The sequence below is a fragment of the Strix uralensis genome, chromosome 31, assembly GCF_047716275.1.
Source record: "Strix uralensis isolate ZFMK-TIS-50842 chromosome 31, bStrUra1, whole genome shotgun sequence".
NCBI classification, from domain to species: Eukaryota; Metazoa; Chordata; class Aves; order Strigiformes; family Strigidae; genus Strix; species Strix uralensis.
This window is the reverse complement of record NC_134002.1, coordinates 1,366,027-1,389,453: the sequence shown is the minus strand read 5'-3', so window position 1 is coordinate 1,389,453 and position 23,427 is coordinate 1,366,027. Positions and strand designations below refer to the sequence as shown.

General features: G+C 50.5%; 1 protein-coding gene across 1 annotated transcript; it reads right to left on the bottom strand.

Moving 5' to 3' along the window:
* Positions 1-791: 791 nt before the first annotated feature.
* Positions 792-22,481, bottom strand: LOC141936054 (olfactory receptor 14I1-like). Its single transcript, XM_074852778.1, has 3 exons — positions 22,353-22,481; positions 1,670-2,127; positions 792-801 (listed from the first exon to the last, which is right to left on the bottom strand). Exons 1-3 carry the CDS (start codon positions 22,479-22,481, stop codon positions 792-794), a joined length of 597 nt encoding a protein of 198 aa, XP_074708879.1.
* Positions 22,482-23,427: the final 946 nt, after the last annotated feature.

The following is a 23,427-nucleotide window of genomic DNA, read 5'->3' as shown; positions in this document are numbered from 1 at the left end:
GGGGAGAGAATGAAAAGCATGAAAGTGAGAAAACTCATAGGTTGAGATAAAGACAGTTTAATAGGTAAAGAAAAAGCCACACATGTAAGCAAAGGAAAACACGGAATTAATTCACTTCTTTCCGTTTGCAGGCAGGACCTCAGACATCTCCAGGACATCAGGGCTCCATCACATGTAACGGTGCTTTGGGAAGACAAATGCTGTAACTCTGAACGTCCCCATGTTCATCCTTCTTCCCCCAGCATTATATAACAGAGCATGATGGCATAAGGTATAGAATATCACTTTTGTCAGCTGGGATCATCTGTCCATGCTGTCTTCCTTCCCATCTCCTTGCACACCCCCACCCTGCTCACTGGTGGGGTGGGGTGAGGAGCAGAAAAGGCCTTGACTCTGTGTAAGCCCTGCTCAGCAATAACGAAAACAGCCCTGCGTTATCAACACTGTTTATAGCACAAATCCAAACCACAGCCCCATACCAGCTACGAGGAAGAAAATTAACTCTCTCCCAGCCAAACCAGCACAGGCAGCTTCCCCAGTGTGTCCAGTGAACATGGGCACAGACCAGACCCTGGTCCTTCAAGTCTCTCCCAGGAGGCCTGGCTGTGCGAGGACACTGCTGCGTGCTCCCACCCTGCAAATCACACTGTTCACCTGTTCACTGGCATTTTCATCTCTGGGCCAATTCCTTGGGCATGTTCTTGAGATCAGGTTTGGAAGAAGACCTCAGCCTGTGGTCACAGAACTGCCACGCAGCAGGAGTGTGACCAAGCTGCCAGAGCACTCAGGCCTTACACCAAACTGAAGGGACCAGAAAGAGAGTGTGCAAATGAGGAGAGAACATCTCTGGAAGACCAAGTGCTCCGTGGCAGGACTGCCATGCTGGGACTCTCTTCCCCTCCACCTCTGCACACAGGAATTGTCCCTGCAGCTCCAAAAATGTCTTAGAGGAAAGATTTCAGAAGAAAAAAACATCACTGCAGACCCTTTCTTTTGTTAAAACACACAGAGATCATGGCTCCTCATTTATGCAGCCACTCAGTCAGAAAAGAAAAGCAGACAGTGAAACAGAAAGGGGATGACAACATCATTACAAGTAAAATACCACCAACAACAACAGAAAAAGCTGAGAGGCTGGGCTTCTACAGAGTTATATTATAATTGCTTTGAAGAAGATGAGCAGTTTATTGGTTCAGAATAACATCTAGTTATCCGTTTCCTCAGGGCATCCTTGATCTCCTGGTTCCTCATGCTGTAGATGAGGGGGTTCACTGCTGGAGGCACCACAGAGTACAGAAATGACACCACCAGGTCCAGGGATGGGGAGGAGATGGAGGGGGGCTTCAGGTGGGCAAACATGGCCATACTGATGAAGAGGGAGACCACGGCCAGGTGAGGGAGGCACGTGGAAAAGGCTTTGTGCCGTCCCTGCTCAGAGGGGATCCTCAGCACGGCCCTCAAGATCTGCACATAGGACACCACAATGAAAACAAAACAACCAAAAGCTAAACAGGCACTAACCATGATAAGCCCAAATATAGTGAAGTAGGAGTGTGAGCAGGAGAGCTTGAGGATGTGGGGGATTTCACAGAAGAACTGGTCCAGGGTGTTGCCTTTGCACAGTGGTATTGAAAATGTGTTGGCCGTGTGTAGCACAGCCCAGAGAAACCCAGTGCCCCAGGCAGCTGCTGCCATGTGGACACAAGCTCTGCTGCCCAGGAGGGTCCCGTAGTGCAGGGGTTTGCAGATGACAACGTAGCGGTCGTAGGACATGATGGTGAGGAGAGAAAACTCTGCTCCAAAAAAGAAGAGAAAGAAAAAGATTTGGGCAACACAACCTGAGTGGGAGATGTCTCTTCTGTCCCAGAGGGAATTGTCCATGGCTTTGGGGAGAGTGATGGAGATGGAGCCCAGGTCGAGGAGGGAGAGGTTGAGGAGGAAGAAGTACATGGGGGTGTGCAGGTGGTGGTCACAGGCGATGGCGGTGATGATGAGGCCGTTGCCCAGGAGGGCAGCCAGGTAGATGCCCAGGAAGAGCCAGAAGTGCAAGAGCTGCAGCTCCCGTGTGTCTGCGAATGCCAGGAGGAGGAACTCAGTGATGGAGCTGCCGTTGGACATCTGCTGCCTCTGGACATGGGGGACTGTACATGGAGGAAAAGCAGTGAGCAGTTAGGGTAGACTTCTCTGAACAAAACTTGCTCCACTTCTCACAGAACCCCACTAAACTCCTTTGCCTCTTTCAGGAGACCATTGGCAGGTTGTCGCAGATGAAAGTATTAACACTGTAATGATTTCACAGCTAAGTGAGCTGTATTAGTGACTGGCAGCACTTAATCATTAACCAATTTAAGGATTTACAAAGTCATTCAGTAAAATATGTTATAATTAAAATAGCGACTTAACTACAGATTCAAAGATGACAAGATTCACACTAACTTACCGTACGGTACCTTAAATCAATACATATATACATGCTCATTCACAAAGACAAGACATACAGACACTCAGACAGACAAAAATATTTGGATCCACTGAAATAACTATGTACCCACACTCGTGGAAATAACTGTGTGTACCTAAACACATCGGTAGGAAGAGAGAATGAGTGGGTGAAAGAGAAGCCAGCTTCCAGTTAAAATTTCCCTCTTGTCGAGTTTGGAGTAAATACTCACAGTGCATCGACATTCCTCAACGGGCGATAATTGAGATTCGAGAGGGTTAACTTCGACCTGGTCTCCCGTCAGTTCTAACGGCAGACCATACCTCAAGGATTTTGGTACCTGAGAGGCATCCCAGCTCAGGGAAGATGCTGGTCACAGGCCCACTGCGATCCAGGAGAGCTCAGAGTGTCTCACTTGGGGTCCCTATTTATAGGGAAAAATCAAAGCACAGACTCTTTCCCTTTCAGTTAAATGTTGGCTTGATGTACTTCTTCAAAAAGTCTATCACTATATGTCCTAGGGGTGATCTGGAGCTGTGAGCAGTCCTGACCCACGCAGCACCCTCTCCACAGCAGAAGGACCCTGCCGTGCCGGGGGTCTCTCCTTCCCCACACAGCTTCTCCCCACAGCGCCATGGGCAGCTCCCCGGGCAGGCTGAGTGCTGACCCTGGCAGGCAGCAGAGTCCCTGCCCCAGCACACAGCCCCTGGGCTGCAGGGACCCTGCTCTCAAGGACAGCCCTGGGCACCCCTGGCTGCACCCACAACTGCACACCCCTGCAGCTGTCCCCTGACAGTGCAGCAGGGAAGCCCTGCTCTGGAGCACGGCCTCCTCCTCCAGACACCAGGGACATTCCTGGCGGCTGTGCCGGCTTCACCAGATCCCTCCACCACCTGCAGCTGCATTGCCCTGCACCCACAGACTTACTGTGTCAAGGGCTGGGAAGATTTCTCCTCCAGTGAGCTCTCAGCATCCTGCCACTGCCGTCTGCCTTTCCCCTCTCTGTGCCCGGCTCCTCTGCCCTCGGTGCCTGCAGGCAGTGCCCTCAGCCCTGCTGCGCTTTGCAGAGGAGCTGCTCCTGGGCAGAGCTGTCTCTCTGCAGCGCTGACCACTTGCCCTCAGCTCCCTCTGTCCCAGGAGCCCGGCCCAGCTCTGCACCAGAGGACCAGCCCAAGGCATTTTAATGACTCCTCTGGTGAGTTTGTTGCCAAGTCCATGAATCTCAGACAGTGATAGGAAGATGAAGGTGCCTGTCAAGAATTCCAATTCAGATGCAAACTCCAAAGTTTCTTGGAGTGTTAATGGGTCCCAGTGAGGACCATTACTGACAAACCTCCCAGGGGCTGGTTAGAGCAGAAAACTCCAGGCAGATATGACAAGTAAACAAAGGTGGAACAAATTCTGAGTGAACCTGGAAGTGTCACTTTAAGCCAAAGGGCCAAGGCCAGACCCCCAGAAGCTGGGAAGGGAGATCCTGTCGCTCAGACATTGCTCAGGGCTCTTCCTGGGGCAGTGTGATGTGGGGATGGGCAATGCCAAGGGCAGGACTATGGTCCAACACCTCCCAGGCTCTCAGGTGGGGAAGGGGAGGCCATGAGACCCAGTGCTGGAAGGGGAAGGTGCTTCCTCATCAGCATCAGTGGCAGAGACAACAGCCAGAGCCAAGGGCACAAAGAGCTCATCTCTGCTGGGGGATTTTCAGACTTTCCTCATCCCTCTATCGTCTCCACCACAGGCTGTCCCACTGTGTCCCACACCTGCACCTCTTTCTCTGCAGGCTGGAGACGTCCTCCCGGCTACCACACCTTGCTCTCACCTGAGCATCTCCCTTCCTTTACTGAGATCTCTCCATCCTCCCTGGCTGCTCCTTGAAACACAAAGCTTGGGGCTGCTCCAGTCTCCCTCTGGGTGACTTGTTACACCACAGCACTGCCCTTCGAGTGACATTTCTCTGTGTCCAGTCTGGGACTCCCCAGCTGCACTTTAAACCATTATTTCCTTGTAATCCTGTGTCTTACTAAAAAGAAGTGTTCCACCATCTCTGAAATCACCCCTCAGTCACTCTCAGGCTACTCCTATAGTGCCTGGAGCCTCCACACCACTGGGCCAAAGATCTCCAGGTCCCTCAGACACCCCACACAGCTCATGGGCACTAGGTCTCGAACCCCACCTTGGCAGACCTTCACTCAACATTCTCCAGGTCCTCCCTAGTTCTCCAAAATGGGGAGACATACCCTGGGACACACTCATGTGTAGGCCCACAGCAGTGCTGAGTGGAGGGGGATGGTAACTCAGGGTGTCTGGGTGACCCACGCTCCTCCGAATGCAGCCCCATAGGCAGCTGCCCTTGTTCGTCGTGTCCATCCTCTCCTGGCTCGGAGGGCATCCCTCGTAGTGTCCAGGCCCTTCTCCTCTGAGTTGCTCCTCAGCCAGTCAGGATGCAGCCTGTGTTGAGCTATGGGGCTATTTGTCCCCTGCCCCCCACCTATGCAGGACTGACCAGTATTCCTTGCAAAATTTCAAGTGACTTCCCTTTGCCGAATCCCAGCTTTTCTGAAGGTCTCCTTGGAGTTACCATCCATTTGGTCAGCTTTTCATGTTTGTGTGTAGCTGGCTCATCTTGACTGGGGTGTCTCTCAGAACAGAACAACATGAGGAGTTGAACGGCACTACAAATATCCCCTGCTAGAGAAACTCTGGGTCTTGAGGGTCTGGTACAGATACGGCCATGGGGCTGGACTCTGAGGGGAAGATTCCCTTTATGGGAGAGAGCAGCAGGAATGTGTGGAGCTCTGCCTGGGGATGGAGGATGAGTCAGCTGAGCTGAAGGGTCATGGGCAACACTGTGGTGGGTGGATGTCTGCTATGGACCCCCAGATGAGGAAGAGGAAGTAGATGAAACCCTCTTCATTCAACTGGAAGAAGCCCTGCACCTCATGGCACTCCTAAACTCTCCCAATATTTGCTGAAGGGGCAACACAGCACAGTGAAAGCCATTCAGGAGGGTTTGGGAGTTAATTGACAACATCATCCTGACAAGGGTGACTGAGGAGCCAGTGAGGGGAGGTGTCCTGCAGGCAATCATATTTAGAAACAAGGAAGAGCTGGTCAGGGATGTAACATTCAGGGGTGAGAAAGTAGAGTTGAGGCTCCTGAGAGAAGAGAAGAAGGCAAAGATCAGGACTTCAGTGAGCAGGCTTTGGCCTGCTGAGGAACCTGCTTGGCAGAATCCCACGGGATATGACACTGAAGAGAAGAGGCGAGAGGTATCTGATGGTCAAGGATCTCCTCTTCAAGCTCCAGAATAGCACCACCAGATAGGCAGGAATTGAAGCAACACTGGAGAAGGTGAATATGAATGAGAAAGGAGCTCCTGACAAAAATAAGCATGAAGAGGCGGCACAGAGAATTTCAAATCTGGCTGCCTTCCAGCCTCAGGTGTTCACTTACTCTCTGCTGGAGAAATAAATTTGTGTGTTTCATGCATGTGTCTGCGTGTTTGTGTGTGTTTGTCTGTGCGTGTGGGTACTGGAGGGATGAGGGGATCCCAGGACCAGCTCCTGGACAGGTGCAGAGTCTAAGATCAGCTCCTGGAGAGATCACTACTGGACACGTGTCTATAGAGGCCAATGTTTCCCACTCCCACAGCCCAGCATACAAACAGCCCAAACCTCGTTTCTCCTTTCTCCACTGACAGTGGTTGTGCTTGGCCTACAGACCTCCCGAGGTCCCTTCCAGGATGGGTGATGGTGCATTTCCTTCCACCACAGCTCTTCCCTTGATGATAACGGGGAGAGCACTTATGTTCCCCATGACCATGGAAGGGAGCAGACATACGTTTGTAGCAATCAACTCTTTAATTTTGTCCCACTGCAGTCATTGACTACTTGCTAGGGAAACTCTGATGCAGTCTTCATCATGTCTGAGCTTAACCTTTGCTTTTCTTTTTCTTCCTTTTCCCTCCCAAGTTCTTCTCTTTGATCATCCTCACACATTCCTCTACAAAGAGTCCAACTCTGCTCTTTCCCCACTGCCCCTGACTTTGCTTCTTTGTGCCCTCCTAGAGTTTCTAACAGGCTTCTCTTGATTCCTGCCTTGGTCAGTACAAAACCAGCAACTCCTTTTATTAGCTGTGGTGTCCTGCAGTTTCTTATCCTGTGATCTTGTGTTGATGCCTCACCACAATCAGGGTGAGCCACCTGCACACAAACATTGACAGCCAGAAAAATGGAGTTTCAGTCCAGGAGGCCTTTGAGAAAGTCTGGGACTTGGCCAACACAAAGGGTAAGTTTTAGAGGAGAAGTGGCCAGTCCTGCATTGGGAGGAAGAATAACCTCTATTGATCCCCAGGTGTAAGAAATCAGGAAAGGAAGGCAAGAGACCAGCATGGCTGAGTGGAGACCTGCTGGTCAAAGTAAAGGGCAAGAAGGAAATGCACAGGCAGTGGCAGCAGGGACAGGTACCCTGGGATGAGTAGAGGGACACTGCTGGGTTGTGTAGGGATGGGGTCAGGAAGGCCAAGACACAGCTGGAGCTGAACTTGTCAAAGGATGCAAAGAATAAGGGCTTCTACAGGTACATCAGCCTGAAAAGGAAGGTCAAAAAACTTGTATCAACTCAATGAACAAGACTGGAAAACTAGAAATAACGGACAGGGAGAAGGCTGAGGTACTTGACAAGACCTTTTCCTCTGTCTTCACTGCACCTTGTCTTCCAAAACCTCTCGAGTAGATGGATCACAAGGCAGGGACTGGGGGAGCAAAGTCCCTCCCACTGTAAGAGAAGGTCAGATTCAGGACCACCTGGGGAACTGAACATACATAAGTCTGTAGGACCTGACAAGATGCATCCCAGAGTCCTGAGGGAATTGGCTGATACAGTTACCAAGCCACTCTCCAGGATATTTGAAGTCCTGGCAGTAAGGGGAAATCCCCGGTGCCTGAAAAAAGGGAACCATTGCACCCCTTTTTGAAAAGAGTAGAAAGGAGGATCCTGGGAACTAGCGACCTGTCAGCCTCACCTCTGTGCCTGGGAAGATCATGGAAATGATCCTCCCACAAGCTGTGCTGAGGCACTTGGAGGACATGGAAGTGATTTGAGACAGTGTGGCTTCACCTTGCCTGACCTACCTTTTGACCTTCTAAGATGGAGTGACAACATCAGTGGGCAAGGGAAGAGCTATGGATGTCGTCTAGCTGGGCTTCTGTAAACCTGTGACACAGTTCCCCACAACATGTCCAGCTGGCATGAGTGCTGTGTCCACTCCGCATCACCACCTCAAGGTGCCTGGGCCCTTCCATGTGCAGCTGCCCCATGCAGGAAGCTGGACTGGTGCCGAGGAAGGTGGTTGGATCCATGCCGGATGAGGGGGTGACTCTGCTACCAGGGCTGGTGTCTCTGCCAAGCCTGGCTTTGCCCTGGGGTTCTAGGCGTAGGTGCTGGGGGTGCGCGAGGAGGAGTCCTGGGAGGGATAAATCTGCCCTTCACTTTTTCCAGCTTCACCCAGCACTCGCCACACTGCAGAGGAAGATGAAGGTCGCAGTGCTCACCATGGCCCTGCTCTTCCCCATCCTGCTGTGCACCCTAGAAGATGCTCAGGTGAGTCCCCAGTGCCACGGGAGGGGTTCAAGGCTGGGGATGGGTCTTGGCTGCAGGACATCAGCTCTCCTGCAGAACGAAATCACAGTGGGGAGCATGAAACCCCTTGCCTTGGCCTCTCCCTTTCCCAAGCCAGGGGCTCCTGCAGGCTCCCCTGCACCTCCAGCCCCCACAATGCAGCTTTCTCCCCTCCACAATTCCATCTGTTCCCCCCCTTCCCCCACAATTAATGTTCTTGTGCCCAGAGCCTCAGTTCCTGTTGGAATGGTTGGACCCGTCTCTTCCCTGGGAGTGCCCCCACAGATTTCTTGTCCTGATGACACCACCTCCATCCCTTTTGTGCAACCCCATCCCCTTGTTTTGGTCCCTTCAGACATCTCATCCCTGGGATCTCTTTCATGTCCTATGTGGGGTCCCCAAATCCCCTCCCTTTGATCCCTCCTGATGCCTTTCTTTCTGTCTTTCCCCTCAGTCTTTTGCTTTTCATCCTGTCCACTGCAGCAGTGTCCCCAGATCCCCTTCCCTGAACCCCCACTCCCAAACACTCTCCCAATCCTGTCATTTTTGTCCTCTGCAGTCCTCTTCCTTCTGTCCCCACCAACCACTGTGCTTGAAGTCTCCATGTCTCCTCCTCTTGAATTCCTTTAATCCTCACTTGCATTCGACACAGTCCTGTCCCTGCAATACCTCCAGTCCACAACCCTGGTGTCCACTAATTCACCCCAGTGCCCTGTCTTTGGGTCTTCCCCCACCTCAACCCCATCCTCTTTGGAGGACATGAATTCCTCACTCTCTCCTTGTCTCCATCCCCACCCCTGGTCCTTGCATGGTCAGGTATTGTAGGTGACACTTGGAGGAATGGGGCCAGGCAGAGCAGAAGGGATTTTCCTGCTCAGACCAGGGGAAGCCATGGGCCTGTGGGGACTGAGGACACCTGTGTCCCACCCCAGCCCCACCAAGATCCAGTCCAGACCACGCCTTTGCTCTTCTTCCCTAGGCATTCTTCGAAGCAAGTGCAGGTTATGGCGTGGTGGTAAGTAGTGGGGTGGACTTGGAGGGTATCCAGTCTGGGAACTGGAGGGCACTTTGGTCCTCCCATCCCTTGCTGGTACTGGGGACATCCCAGAGACCTGTGAGGTCTCATGGTCTTTCTAACAGGGTGTATTTAAGAAACTAGGTACCATGAGTTCTACTGGTCTCAGACCCTCCCCTCCCATGGCCAGGACACTCCAGGGCATTCCAGTGTGCCCCAGTAAAACCCTGGGCTTTACCACCTAACCCTCCAAAGCCCTCGTTCCCACATTCTGATCCCATCACCCGTGCTTTTGATCCTGGTGCAGCAAGCTGTGCAGATCCCACCTGTTGAAGTGGTATTTCATTTTGCTCCTGTGAGCTCTTTTAGCGTTTTCTTACAAGGAAAACAATTGTAGTCATCACTTCTACTGCCCCGAAAAGAGGATGTCCACACGGGTATTTATTGCTGCAGTTTTGTATGAAGGTCAGGACATGCAGATGGCCCAATCACCAGTGGCTGGTGGGAGCTTCCTGTCTTTTACAATCTAATTTAACTTACGACCAAGGGATACACTCAGCCCAACAGGACCTGAAGCCCAGGCTGTACATGGAGCACAGCCCAGGCCTGGGTCTACTCAGGTTTACTGTTATGAGGATCACTGACTCCTCAATGCACCGTGATCTTCTGGTCAGGATCAATGAATCTCCTGATGAAGGACAGCAGGAGGATGAAGTCTCCTTTAGACAGCTGGAGAACGGACACAAATTTAGGCCCTGGTAATCAGTGGGGACTTTGAAGACCATGGACCTCTGCTAGGTGGCCTTGGTTGAAGGGAAGGTGGAAAATAATCCCCGACTCAACATGGGGGAATGCCCTCCTGGACTTGTTTTTCACAAGAAGACAGGGTAGGACTGGTGGAAGATGTGGAGGCCAGCTGTGGCTACAGTGCAAGTGAAGGTGGCAGGGTTGAAAACCCTGAGGGAAGTCAACAAGAGAAATTGTAACAGTGCTGAGAGGAAGGATCACCTCCACCAACCTGCTGGCAGTGCTCTTCCTAATGCAGCCCAGAAAGCCACTGGCCACCTTTGCTGCAAAGGTGCAAAGCCTGGAGAAGAGACGGCTTTGGGGAGACCTAATAACAGCCTTCCCATATCTTCTTGGGTGTCCTCATGGAAATGCAGCCAGGCTCTTCACTATTGTGCATGGTGAGAGGATGGGGGCCAATGGGCATCAGCTGAAACAAGGGAGGAAAAACTTTCTGCTCATCAAGACGGTCAAGCACTGGAGCAGATTTCCCAGAGAGCTTGTGTCATCTCCATCCTTGGAGCTTTTCAAGCTGAAAATGAATGGAGCCCTGAGCAACTTGCCATGACCCAGAGGTGATGCTACCTTGAGCAGGAAGTTGGACTAGAGATCTCCTCAGGTCCCTTCCAGCATGAATGATTCTGCATTTTGATCCACCATGGATCTTTCCTTCATGATGGGAGGGAAATCACTCAGGTTCCTGGTGGCCACAGAAGTCAATGAGAAAGTTTGGTCAGATGATCTGTGAATTTTTTGATGCAGGCATGCTTGGCAGGTACCTCCAAACAGTCCTGATCATTTCCATTGCTTCACCTTTTCCTGTCTTTTCCTACTCAAAATTTCTTCCCCTTGACCATCCTTGCACCCTCCAATGCAAATAGCCCATCTCTATTTACCTTTTCCTCTTTGGTCCTGGTTTGGCTTCCTTTGCAATTTCATTTGGTGTTTCTGAACTTGTCACCATGGGAATGTGTACCTTGGTGAACAGCATCATTGAATAGGTGCCTCCTGTTATTATCTGTTATGTCCTGCAATTCCTCATGCTCTTATTGTGTCAAAGTCACCCCATGTCAGGGTGAGCCATCTGCAGGCACACATCACCAGCTGGCCCAATGGAGCTTCATTGCTGGGGGACCCTGAAAATCTCTGGGGTTCAGTCAGTAGAAACCTCCTGAAGCTTTACAAGGCCAAGTGGCCAGTGCTGCATTTGGGGACAGAATAACCCCATAGATGGGGGCATGTGGGGACCTGACTGGCAGAGGAGTGACCCCGAGGAGAAGGGCCTGGGCATCACTAGGGATGCCATACAAGGCAGAGGTGCATGTCACCGTGAGTAAGGCCAGCTGCCTGTGGGGCTGCGTTAGGGGGCATGTGGCCAACTCAGACAAGGGAGTGATCATCAGCACTGTGGTGGCCACATCTTGACTAGTGTGTCTGGGTGTGGGGCTCCCTGTTCTGAAGGAATGAGGAGGAACTGGAGAGGCTCCAGAGCAGATCTGCCAGGACGGGGTTTGGGGACTTTGTGGAGAGGCTGAGAAACCTGGGCTTCTTTAGCCTGGTGAGGTGGAGCCTCAGGGCACTGTACAAATAACCTGAAACTGCTTGAAGGGGGGGTTCAGAGATGATGGAGCATTTCTTGGTAGTTGGAAGAGAAGGAAATCTCACAAAGTGTATCTTGGAAGGTTCAGACTGCATTTGAAGAAGAAGCTATCTCACTCAAATGGTAGCATTGTGGTGCAAGAGATCACCCCAAAGGAGTCAGGATCAGCCCATGGCTTTGTCTTTCAAGGAACAGCTGGTGAGGGTGGAGAGACATCAGTGAAGGTGTGGAAATGCTGAGGTAGGAGCTAGGTGGGAAAGCAAGATGGGTGTCTGCAGCCTGGAGGGAAAGAGGTGCAGGCATGGGACAGTGTAGGACAGCCTGCAGTCGAGATGGCCAAGGGCTCTGGCAAGGCTAAAAGGCCCAACAGGAACAAGTTCTTTCTCCCCTTGGCTATGGCAGTTGACTCTGCCACTGAGGCCTAACAGGAAAAAAATTATTTTGAGGCTCTGGACTTCGTTTACTCTTCACCATTGCTTGGGGAAGCCGGGAGGTGTTGTGCAGTTTTCCTACACTTGGCATTGCTCACCCTCACACCCCACTGCCCCCAGGAAGAACCCTGAGCCACACATGAGGGGCAGCATCTCCTTCCCAGGGCCTGAGGGTCAGGGCTTGGCCTTTCTGCTTCATAAAACAAACCAAGGGGTTTCTCAGCATTACAGCCACCTGCAGGGTGCCTTTGCCTACCTGCAATCACAGCCTCCAATTATCTGCTCTAATGAGTCCCTGGAGAGGCTTTGTCAGTAGTGGCCCTCAGTGGGGCCAATCAGTGCTTCAAGGTACTTTGAGCTTTGCTGCTGACTTTGACTTCTTGAGTACTTTGCTCAGTCTCCTCTCAGTATCTGAGGTTCATGGACTCAGGGCCAAATACACGATGGGGCTCATTAAAATAAAGAAAACCCTAACGAGCTATTTCTCTTCCTTTAGTTTTCTTCAAGGCTTCAGGACTTGTACAGCTCATTGGAGTCTTTTCACAGTGTAGTTAAGCAGGAAGATTTCAAAGAGGATCTAACCAAAATTATTTTTTATTTTAACGGTTATTTTTATTTACTTTTCAGATTAGAGAAGAGGTGATAGAAGCCTTCTGCAATTGATATTGATGCAGAGGGTCTCCTCAGGAGCTCTGCACAGGTAGCAGAAGCAGCCCCTTGAGGTCTGGCACTGTCTGGACAACCTTGCTCCTCACCTCCCCAGCCTCACCATTTCTGTCATTGGCCAGCTGGGATTTACATCCCTTTTCCTTACATCCGACTTCTCCACTGCAGTCTGCAGCGGGAGGTTACAGCTCCATTGCACCATCTCCCACCTGCTCTCCTTAGAGAACTGGTTGCACACAGGCACAGAAGAATTTTTCCTATTTGCAAGCAAAAAACAGTGAAGCACGATCAAGTTTTATAAACAATAAATCACACTCCTCAACCATATACTAAGTACACGATATCTCTAATGAGGTCGTCTTTCAACAAGGGAAAATCTTGGGGGATAATATTTTAGCTACATAGATACAAAAAGGTAGATATAAACATAATGAAAGATTTGGCTAAAGAGACAATTAGACTATTGAGAGACAGGCAAGGTTTGAGTCCCTGAAGCTCAAAGCAGCAGCACAGGTGAGAGGTGTCTGAATGAACAAAGAGTAATGGAAGGAGAAAACTGCAGTTCTGGGCCCCACAATTTAAGAAGGGTGTTAAAGTCCTTGAATGAATCCAGAGGGAGTCAAAAAAACCACTGAAAGGTCTGGAAGGAATGTCCTGTGAGGAGCAGTTGAGGACTTGGTGTTTGTCTAGTTTGGAGAAAAGGATGTTTAGGGGTGACCTCATGGCTCTCTGCAGCTTCCTGAGGAGGGGATGTGGAGATGGAGGTGCTGAGCTCTTGTCATGGTATCCAGTGACAGCACGTGTGGGAATGGTTCAAAGCTGCATCAGGGGAGGTACAAACTTGGCATCAGGAAACATTTCTTTACCAAGAGGGCAGTGGAGCACTGGAACAGGTTTCCTAGAGACGTGGTCGACACCCCAAGCCTGTCAATGTTTAAGAGGCATTTGGACAACGCCCTTAATAACAGGATTTATCAACAGACCTGAAGTGGTCACGTATTTGGAGTAGATGGTCATTATAGGTCCCTTCCAACTATTCTATTTTATTCTATTCTATTCTATTCTATTCTATTCTATTCTATTCTATTCTATTCTATTCTATTCTATTCTATTCTATTCTATTCTATTCTATTCTATTCTATTCTATTCTATTCTATTCTATTCTATTCTATTCTATTCTATTCTATTCTATTCTATTCTATTCTATTCTATTCTATATTCCTGTACAAGGTGGATCCCTCCAGCAGCTGGGCTCGGACACTCTCCTCAGCAGCTGCCCCTGGATACCAGCCTCCCCAGTTGCAGGCACCTGGACATACAAGCCCTCGAGGCCGCAGCCCCGTTCCAGATGCTGGCACAGACCACCCCAGTCACACACAGAGTCTTAAGTTCACTCACTCCAGTCTCTCAGTTGCTGGCACTAATGACATATGGGCTGTCTGACCCCCTGCTCCTGCTCCAGTTGCTGCACTCACATCCCCATGCTCACATGTTTTCACGCAGAAGAGAGATTCCCTCACACAGGAAAGAGTTAGAAATTAAGTTTAATGAGAAGACAGGACAGACTGCCCTTGTTGGGGTTCTCCCCTAAACATCCCATAATAAGTCCTGTGCAATCCAAAAATGCTCTTCCCCTACATCCCATCATGTGTCCCACACCCCTAGGCAACAATCCCCTCAGTCCAAATGCTGACCCAGAGCTGCTCTCAGTGGCTCATCCTGACGGGTTTCACCCCTGGACAAGGGGGCTGGTGGCTCTCCCAGGGCAGCCCTGGAAGGAGCTGGGACAAGACGTTCATTCCTCAGGAGCCTGTAAATTGGGATCCCACCTGCCCCTGTGCCTCAGGGCTCTTCTCGGTTTGTGGAGATGGGCTCCTGATGAGCTGGTGGCTCTGCTGTGATGGGTCTGGGAGCAGCTGGGGCAGGGTGGTAACTGAGTTACTCCTCCTGCCATTGTTGGTGCCGCCTTTGTGTGTGCAGATGAGCTTCTTCTCACTTCACCTGACACAGTCCAACAAGAACAGAAATCTCCTGAGGCATCTGTATTTGGAGGTGACACACCTGTGCACTGGTGTTATTTAACAGATGAGAGCAGATCACTGGAATTGCTGTCCAGAAATGCACCATGATTAGGGGAAAAGCTGTAGTGTCGCACGGGCAATGGCTTCGTTCAGGGCCAGGATCACCGTCTTGTTTCTAAGTCTGTGGATGAGCGGATTTAAAAATGGGTACAGGGCAGTGTTCAGCAAAGCTACAGATCTGTTTGTCTCCAAGGAAACATCTTCTGAAGGACGCACGTAGAGAGCAATGCAGCTCCCATATGCAATGGCCAAGGTGGTGAGATGGGAATAACATGTAGGAAAAGCTTTTTTCCTCGCAGAGGCTGCTGGAAGGTGTAGAATACAGAAAAGGATGCGCATGTAAAATGCCAGAGTTAAACATAAGGGAGCCAGTAGGCCAACTGACATTAAACCAGAGTCTATTTTCCACAGCAGGCTGCTGTCAGAGCAGGACAACTTGAATAAGGGGCAGTTGTCACAAAGGAAATGGTGGATCTTGTTGGAGCCACAGCAAGTCAGCTGGTAGAGGAGGAGCAGACGGTAACTCGAGAGTGTGATGCCCATGACCCAGCAGCAGCAGCCAGGTGGATGCAGAGCTGAGGCTTCATGATGGCGGCGTAACGCAAAGGCTGGCAGAGAGCAACACAGCGGTCAAAGGACATGACAGCAAGGAGAACCAACTCTGTACAGCCCAGGGCAAAATAGAAATAGGATTGGGCAAAGCACCTCCTTTGCTGCTGCTGAAACTCTTCCATGATGTTTCCAGGAATAGAGGGGAGGCTGACAGGCTGCTAGTTCCCAGGGTCCTCCTTTCTACCTTTCTAAAAAATGGGTGCAATCGTTCACTTTTTCCAGGCACCAGAGATTTTCCCTGACTGCCAAAACTTTCCAAATATCCTGGAGAGTGGCTTGGCAACTACATCAGCCAATTCCCTCAGGACTCTGGGATAGAGCTCATCATGTCCCACAAACTTATGTATGTTCAGTTCCTCAGGTGGTCCCGAATCTGACGGGGAGGGACTTTTCTCCCCCAGTCCCTGCCTTGTGGTCCATCCACTCGAGAGGTGTGGGAAGAGACGCTGCCAGAGAAGACTTAGAAAATAATGTTGTTGAGTACGGCAGCCTTCTCCTTCTCCACTGTTACTATTTGCCAGTTTTGCTCATCAGGAGGATGCAGTTTTTTTGATCTTCCTTTTCAGGCTGATGTACCTGTAGAAGCCCTTCTTCTTATTCTTTGCATCCTTTGACAAGTTCAGCTCCAGCTGTATCTTGACCTTCCTGACCCCATCCCTACACAACCCAGCAGTGTCCCTCTACTCATCCCAGGGTACCTGTCCCTGCTGCCACTGCCTGTGCATTTCCTTCTTGCCCTTTACTTTGACCAGCAGGTCTCCCCTCAGCCATTCCGGTCTCTTGCCTTCCTTTCATGATTACTTGTACCTGGGGATCAATAGAGGTTATTCTTCCCCCCAGTGAAGGACTGGCCACTTCTCCTTCTAAAACTTAACCTTTCTGTTGGCCAAAACGCAGAGTTTCTCAAAGGCCTCCTGGACTGAAGCTCCATTTTTCTGGCTGTCAATGTTTGTGTGCAGGTGGCTCACCCTGATTGTGGTGAGCCATCAACACAAGATCACAGGATAAGAAACTGCAGGACACCACAGCTAATAAAAGGAGTTGCTGGTTTTGTACTGACCAAGGCAGGAATTAACATGACAACTCTCTTAGAAACACTCTAGGAGGGCAGGAAGCCAGCAAAGCCAGGGGCAGTGGGGAAAGAGCAGAGTTGGGCTGTTTGTAGAGGAATGTGTGAGGGTGATCAAAGAGAAGAACATGGGAGGGAAAAGAAGGAAAAAGAAAAGCAAAGGTTAAGCTCAGACATGATGAATCCTGCATCAGAGGTTCCCTGCCGAGCAGCCCTGTGTCAGTGACTTCAATGGGACAAAAAGCCACATCTGATCACTCCAAACTTATGTCTGCTCCCTTCCATGGTCATGGGGAACGTGAGCGCTCTCCCAATCATCATCAAGTGAAGAGCTGTGGTGGAAGGAAATGCACCATCACTCATCCTAGATGGGACCTCGGGAGGTGTGTAGGCCAAGCACAACCACTGTCAGTGGAGAAAGGAGAAACGAGGTTTGGGCTGTTTGTATGCTGGGCTGTGGGAGTGGGAAACATCGACCTCTATAGACACGTGTCCAGTAGTGATCTCTCCAGGAGCTGATCTTAGGCTCTGCACCTGTCCAAGAGCTGGTCCTGGGATCAGCACACACCCACCAATGTCTCTCTCCAGCACAGTCACAGAACCACTGAGGCTGGAAGGCAGCCAGCTTCCACCTTCTCTGTGTTGCCTCTTTATGCTTCATTTTTGTCAGGACCTTCATTCTCATCCAAAGTAGACGACTGCCATGTTGCTTGACTTCCTGCATCTATGGATGGACTCTTCTCTTCAGTGTCTTATGCCCTGGGATTCTTTCAAGCAGGTTCCTCAGCAGGCCAGAGCCTGCTCTCCTGAAGTCTTGTTCTTGGCCTTGAACCCTTCTCTCAGGAGGATTAACTCTACTTTCTCACCCTTGACTGTTACATCCCTGACCAGCTCTTCCTTTTTTCTAAGTATCATTTCCTGCAGGACACCTTCCCTCAGTGACTCCTCAGTGACGGTTTTCTGGAAGATGTTGTCAATAACCTCCAAAAACCTCCTGGATGACTTTCAGTTTTCTACATTGCCCCTTCAGCAAATATTGGGATAGTTTAGGTCTGCCATGAGGACCAGGGCTCATTCCCGTTGAATGAAGCTTCTTCATCTGCTTCCTCTTCCTCATCAGGGGGTCCACAGCAGACATCCACCCACCACAGTGTTGTTGCTGTAAAGCTGGTATAAGAAAACCCTCTAAAACTCAATGTGAGTTTCAGAAATCAGCACTCTTTATTTCAGCACAGAGTGCACAGGGGAGAGCTCCTCCTGAAATGTGGGCGACAATTGTCTCCAAAGCAAAAATGTATATAGTAGCCAATTATCCGTATTCAACATTATTCTGAGAAATTGTTAACATATTCAACACTTTTCCTGGAACTCATTAATATATGTAAATGTCCTTCTCGCATGCACACTTAGGTCCTTAGGTGGTCTTCAGGGGTCCTCTGGTGGTCTCCGATAGTCATCACGGTGCTCCCTGTCTGACCCTTTTCCTTGCACATGCTCGATTTCTACTTGGCTAATTCCCATCTTCTTGCTTAACTCGTACCAGTTCTGTCCAGAACAATTCTTTCTTCTCGCAGGTCACCTGAGCCAGTACCTGCCACTAAGATTTATTTTTCTCTTCTCTTCTAAACCACTGAGTTAATTTATTACAAGTATTTCATAATTTAAATTTTCCACTAACCACTACATATAGAAGATTATGGAATTACCATTTTTACTTTAACAACTTTTTATGAAGAGCTTTTATTTTACTGTATTGATCAGTGATTTGATTTTATATATATATATATCAATATCTATCTTCATTTCTGTCATTAATCACTTTTATTCATTTGATTTCTTGATCCCTAAATCAGGATAGTGAAGGTAAGGGGATTTCAAGCAGCACTGTTGGAGCATAACAAGTTTCCTTAGTTACATAAGACCTAAACAAATATTATAACCAACACATATGGTTCCTAAAGCTCATCTAGTTTCTACGATTGAGTTTCACATCACACAACCTTCTAACACTCTATCTCTACTACATTTATATCTAGTGCTTTTTATAACAGTGTTGCCCATGACCCTTCAGCTCTCAGCTGACTCATCCTCCATCCCCAGGCAGAGCTCCACACGTTCCTGCTGCTCTCTTCCAAAAAGCGCAACTTCCACTCTGGGTCCATCCCCATGGCCTTATCAGTACCAGACCCCGAGGACCCCACAGTTTCTCCAGCAGAGGGGATTTAGCACCCTGCAATGCCTTATGATGTTCTCTTGTGAGAAAGACTTCAGGATGTTCTATTAAAAGCTTAGGTAGCGCAAGCACTTTCTATCTACTAAATTCTGTTAATCTCGCAAAACACCTGTGTTTAGTCAATTAATTTTCCTTTGTTCAGTCTGTGTCTATGTGATTAGCTTGACTGGGTGTTAAACCAGTTTTGGGTTGGGACTATACAAGAAGCAGGCTAAGAACACTTTTCAGGCCTGTGGAGCAGCATTCTGGTTACATTGGTAATATTACAAGATCACTAAGTCCTGAACACATTTCACTAGGCCTTAAAATCTGTTTCAAATATACCAGAGGTTATATTTAAAATTCTTCTACAATGGTGACACTCAAAGGGTTGCAGTCAGTGGCTACATGTCCAAGGATCACCACTTGGACTTAACGTCTTTGTTGGCAACATGGACAGTGAGACCGTGTGCACCCTCAGCAAGTTTGCCGACAACACCAAGCTGTGTGGTGCGGCCGACACACTGGAGGGAAGGGATGTTCCACCCAGAGGGACCTGGACAGGATGGAGAGGTGGGCCTGTGCAAACCTCATGGAGTTCAACAAGGGCAAGTGCAAGGTCCTGCACATGGATTGGGGTAATCTTAAGCACAAATAGAGACTGGGCAAAGAGTGGTTTGAGAGCCCTGTGCAGAAGGACTTGGGGGAGTTGGAGGATAGAAAACTGACTGTGAGCCAGCAACGTGCACTTGCAGCCCAGAAAGCCAACTGTGCCCTGGGCTGCATCAAGAGAAGTGTGGCCAGCAGGTCGAGGGAGGGGATTCTGCCAATCTGCTCCACTCTGGTGAGACCCCACCTCATGCACTGTGTCCAGCTCTGGGGCCCCCAATGTCAGAAGGACATGGACCTCCTCGAACAGGTCCAGAGGAGGCCACAAGGATAATCAGGGGGCTGGAGCACATCCCTTATGAGGACAGGCTGAGAGATTTGGGGTTGTTCATCCCAGAGAAGAGAAGGCTCCAGGGAGACCTTCTAGCGGCCTTCCAGTACTTAAAGGAGGCCTGCAGAAAAGATGTGGAGGGACTCTTTATCAGATGTTGTAGGGATGGGATGAGGGGTAAGGGCTTTAAATGGAAAGCTCGTGGATTTAGATTAAATATAAGGAAGAAATTCTGCGAGTGTGGAGAGACACTGGAACACATTGCCCAGTAAAGTTGTGGATGCCCCCTCCCTGGAAGTTCCAGTGTCTCAACACCCTCATTGTAAAACATTTCTTCCTTATAACAAAACTAAATCTACCCTCTTTCAGTTTAAAACTGTTGCCCCTTGTCCTGTCATTACAGGTGCTGGTAGAAAGTCTCACTCTGCCTTTCCTGGCCTATGACCACTACGTTTTCATCTGCAAACATCTTGGAGAGTGCCCAGACATCTCCCAAGATGGCGTTTGGAGGTCTCAAACACATAAGCAGTTTACAGAGGCTGAACGCCCTGGGCTCACTGGTGTGGAGACTCCGGACAGAATAGGAGTAGCCCTAGAGTGCTTGAAGAGAGGTTTCAGAGATGGTGGAGTTTTTATCTGTGTGTACAGTCTTCTCTTCCCCAAGTGCACTTTCTGGCATTATTTCCTTCTCACTCTGTTTTCCACTATGAAGAAAAAGTATTCATTCCAAGGCCAGTGTTGCGGTTTAACACATCACCCAGAAGGAGTCTGGATCAGTGCAAGGCTTTTGGAATATATCAAAAACCAAAACCCAACACTTCAAGAAAGAACCAGGGAGAACGGTGAGATATCAGTAAAGGAAGGAAGATGCTTAGGTGAGAGCAAGGTGAGAAAACTGGGTGGGTGACTACACCCTCCACGGAAAGAGGTGATGAAACACAGTAGGGCAGCCAGCGGTGGAGATGACAGAGGGTTGTGGAAAAGCTGAAAATCCCAAACAGTCAACCTCTTCCTGACTTTGGCCATGGCTGGAGTTTCTGGCACTGATGCCTATGAGGAGGCACAGTCCCCTGCAACACTGGGGGCTCATTGCCCCCTTGTCCCTACTCAGGAGCCTGGCAGGTGCTCATCTCCATCGCCCACTGCCCCAGGAAGAGCTCTGAGCAATGGGTGAGGGACAGGATCTGCCTTCCAAGACGCTGGAGGTCACGGCTTGGCCCTTTGGTTAATGGGCTCAGGGCTTAGCCCTTTGGCTTCATGAAACACATGCAGGTTTCCTCAGCATCAGAGCCACCTTTGCTTTGCTTTTCCCTACCTGCCATCACTGCCTCCACATTTCTGCTCTAAGTGGAGCCTGGGGAGGCTTTGTCAACAGTGTCCCTCAGTGGGACCCATTAAAGCCACAAGAAACTTTGCAGTTTGAATTTAACTTTGACTTCCTCAGAGATTTCTTCAGCAGCTTCTCAGTGTCTGATGTTCAGAGACTCATCACCAAACCCACCTGAGGGGTCATTAAAATGCCTTGGGCTGGTCCTCTGCTGCGGAGCTGGGCTGGGCTCCTGGGACAGAGGGAGCTGAGGGCAAGTGGTCAGCGCTGCAGAGATACAGCTCTGACCAGGAGCAGCTCCTCTGCAAAGCGCAGCAGGGCTGAGGGCACTGCCTGCAGGCACCGAGGGCAGAGGAGCCGGGCACAGAGAGGGGAAAGGCAGATGGCAGTAGCAGGATGCTGAGAGCTCACTGGAGGAGAAATCTTCACAGCCCTTGACACAGTAAGTCTGTGGGTGCAGGGCAATGCAGCTGCAGGTGGTGGAGGGATCTGGTGAAGCCAGCACAGCCGCCAGGAATGTCCCTGGTGTCTGGAGGAGGAGGCCGTGCTCCAGAGCAGGGCTTTGCTGCTGCACTGTCAGAGGGACAGGCCATGGCGGCTGCCTTCTCCCGGGGACGGCTGCAGGGGTGTGCAGGCACGGGTGCAGCCAGGGGTGCCCAGGGCTGTCCTTGAGAGCAGGGTCCCTGCAGCCCAGGGGCTGTGTGCTGGGGCAGGGACTCTGTCGCCTGCCAGGGTCAGCACTCAGCCTGCCCGGGGAGCTGCCCACGGCGCTGTGGGGAGAAGCTGTGTGGGGAAGGAGAGACCCCCGGCAGGGCAGGGTCCTTCTGCTGTGGAGAGGGTGCTGCATGGGGCAGAGCTGCTCAGAGCTCCAGATCACTCCTAGGGAATTTCTGGGGGACTTTTCAAGAGGAAGGTCAAGATTGGAGTACCTAAAAGGGGAGGAGTGTTTGCTTTGAGTTTTCTTCCCCTGGTTGTCTTGGTGGGCACTGGGAGAAAGGAATTTATTTCTTCTTTCTGGAGAAGGCACTAAGACCCCAGTTCTTGTTAGCACTTACCAGAATTTTTCCTGAACTCCTGCACACACAGAGATGTCCCTGGGCAGGGCCCTGCTGCCAGGAGGGGTCTGCAGGGCAGAGCTGAGCACACAGCGGGTGGGATGGGGGTGGCGAGCACTGACAGGATGGAGACGTATTGACAGAGGCACAGGTCCTGCCTGTGGCAGCTCTAAGCAGCAGAGACATTTGCAGGGAGGGAGAGGGAGCTTCTCAAACAAATGCCATAGAAAGGGGATTTGGGCACCTCCCTCTCATCCTCTGCAGCACAAAGCCCTTCAAGGAGTACTCCCCTGGTCTCCTCTCCCACCCAGACAGCCTTTTCCCCCACTGTTGTGGGATTTACTGCTGAGTCTTCTTCTTGGCATCCTGACCTGCACTGAGGAGAAACCCCTGAGTTCCTCTCTGTCTGTCCCTGTCCTTACTCCTTACTCCCTTGACAGGAGTTTTGGGGCATTTCTCTGTGTTTCCCCTCCTGATCTGGTTGCCTTTGTCCCCACCTTACCTGGGGGCTCTGGGCACGGCAGTGTGTGGGACTGGCAATGAGCTGACCCTCACTTAAGGACAGCCCATCTTCAGGGCTTTGACTCTTCCCCTGGGGTCCCGCTTCTCCCGTGGTCTCTCTGCGCCCCATGGAGAAGACAACTCGGTGCTAAGGCCATAGCAGTGCGGCTCATCGTCTGTGTGTGGGCAGCTGCAATGAGCCCTGTGTGTCCCTGCCTGGGAGGGGGGAGCTGAGATCCTCCTCAGGTACGGTGAGATGTTGGGGAGGGGTTTGGGGATGTGCACTTTGAAACTGGATTCCTCCGCTGTCAGAAGTTTCCAGTTTCATTTCAGGTGAACATCAGGCTTTGATCATCCTCCAGCTCAAAGAGAGGCAAGGAAAGGGCAGCTGAGAGCAGGGCTGATGGACAAAGCAGCTCTCCACACTGCACGAAGGGACAGTCCCTTTGCCTGCCAGCACCAACAAAGTTTCATATGGAGTGGAACAGGAATGCCAAGTGTTTCTGCCTTAGGAAATGCTCCTCAGCTGTGGTGAGACAACTAGAACAAAATAAACAAAATCAATTCCCCACAGCTCTGCTCTAATGTCAGGTGAAATGGGAGAAACAATGCTGAAAAGCTCATTTCTATCAGTAGTGGATTTAATTTGAGATCACCCGTGTTCCTATTTGCCTGCTGTTGTAGGATAGGACTGATTCATCCAGAGCCCACAGCACAGACCCCTGCTCCCTTGGGTACCCTCCGCCAGCACCAACCAGAGCTCATGAGGTGGACATGTGTGGTCGTGCAATTCCCTCGGCACTTGTAGTGACTCCAACTCCCCTCCTTGATCGGCCACTCAGTGCCCCTTCGCCAAGCCTGGCTCCTGCTCTCCCTATCGCTTGGGAACAGTCCATCACCTCCTGACAGCCTGGTACACCTGTACCTGGGACATGGTCCAGGGAAAACAATAACAGAATTGCACATCCATCAAGTTCTTGTGCAAAGTGGTGGAAGATACCAGAACGCGCCATTATTTGAGCTGGGCTGGAGCTAAAAAGTACCTGAGAAAAGTCAGTTACCTTGGACCCTATAAA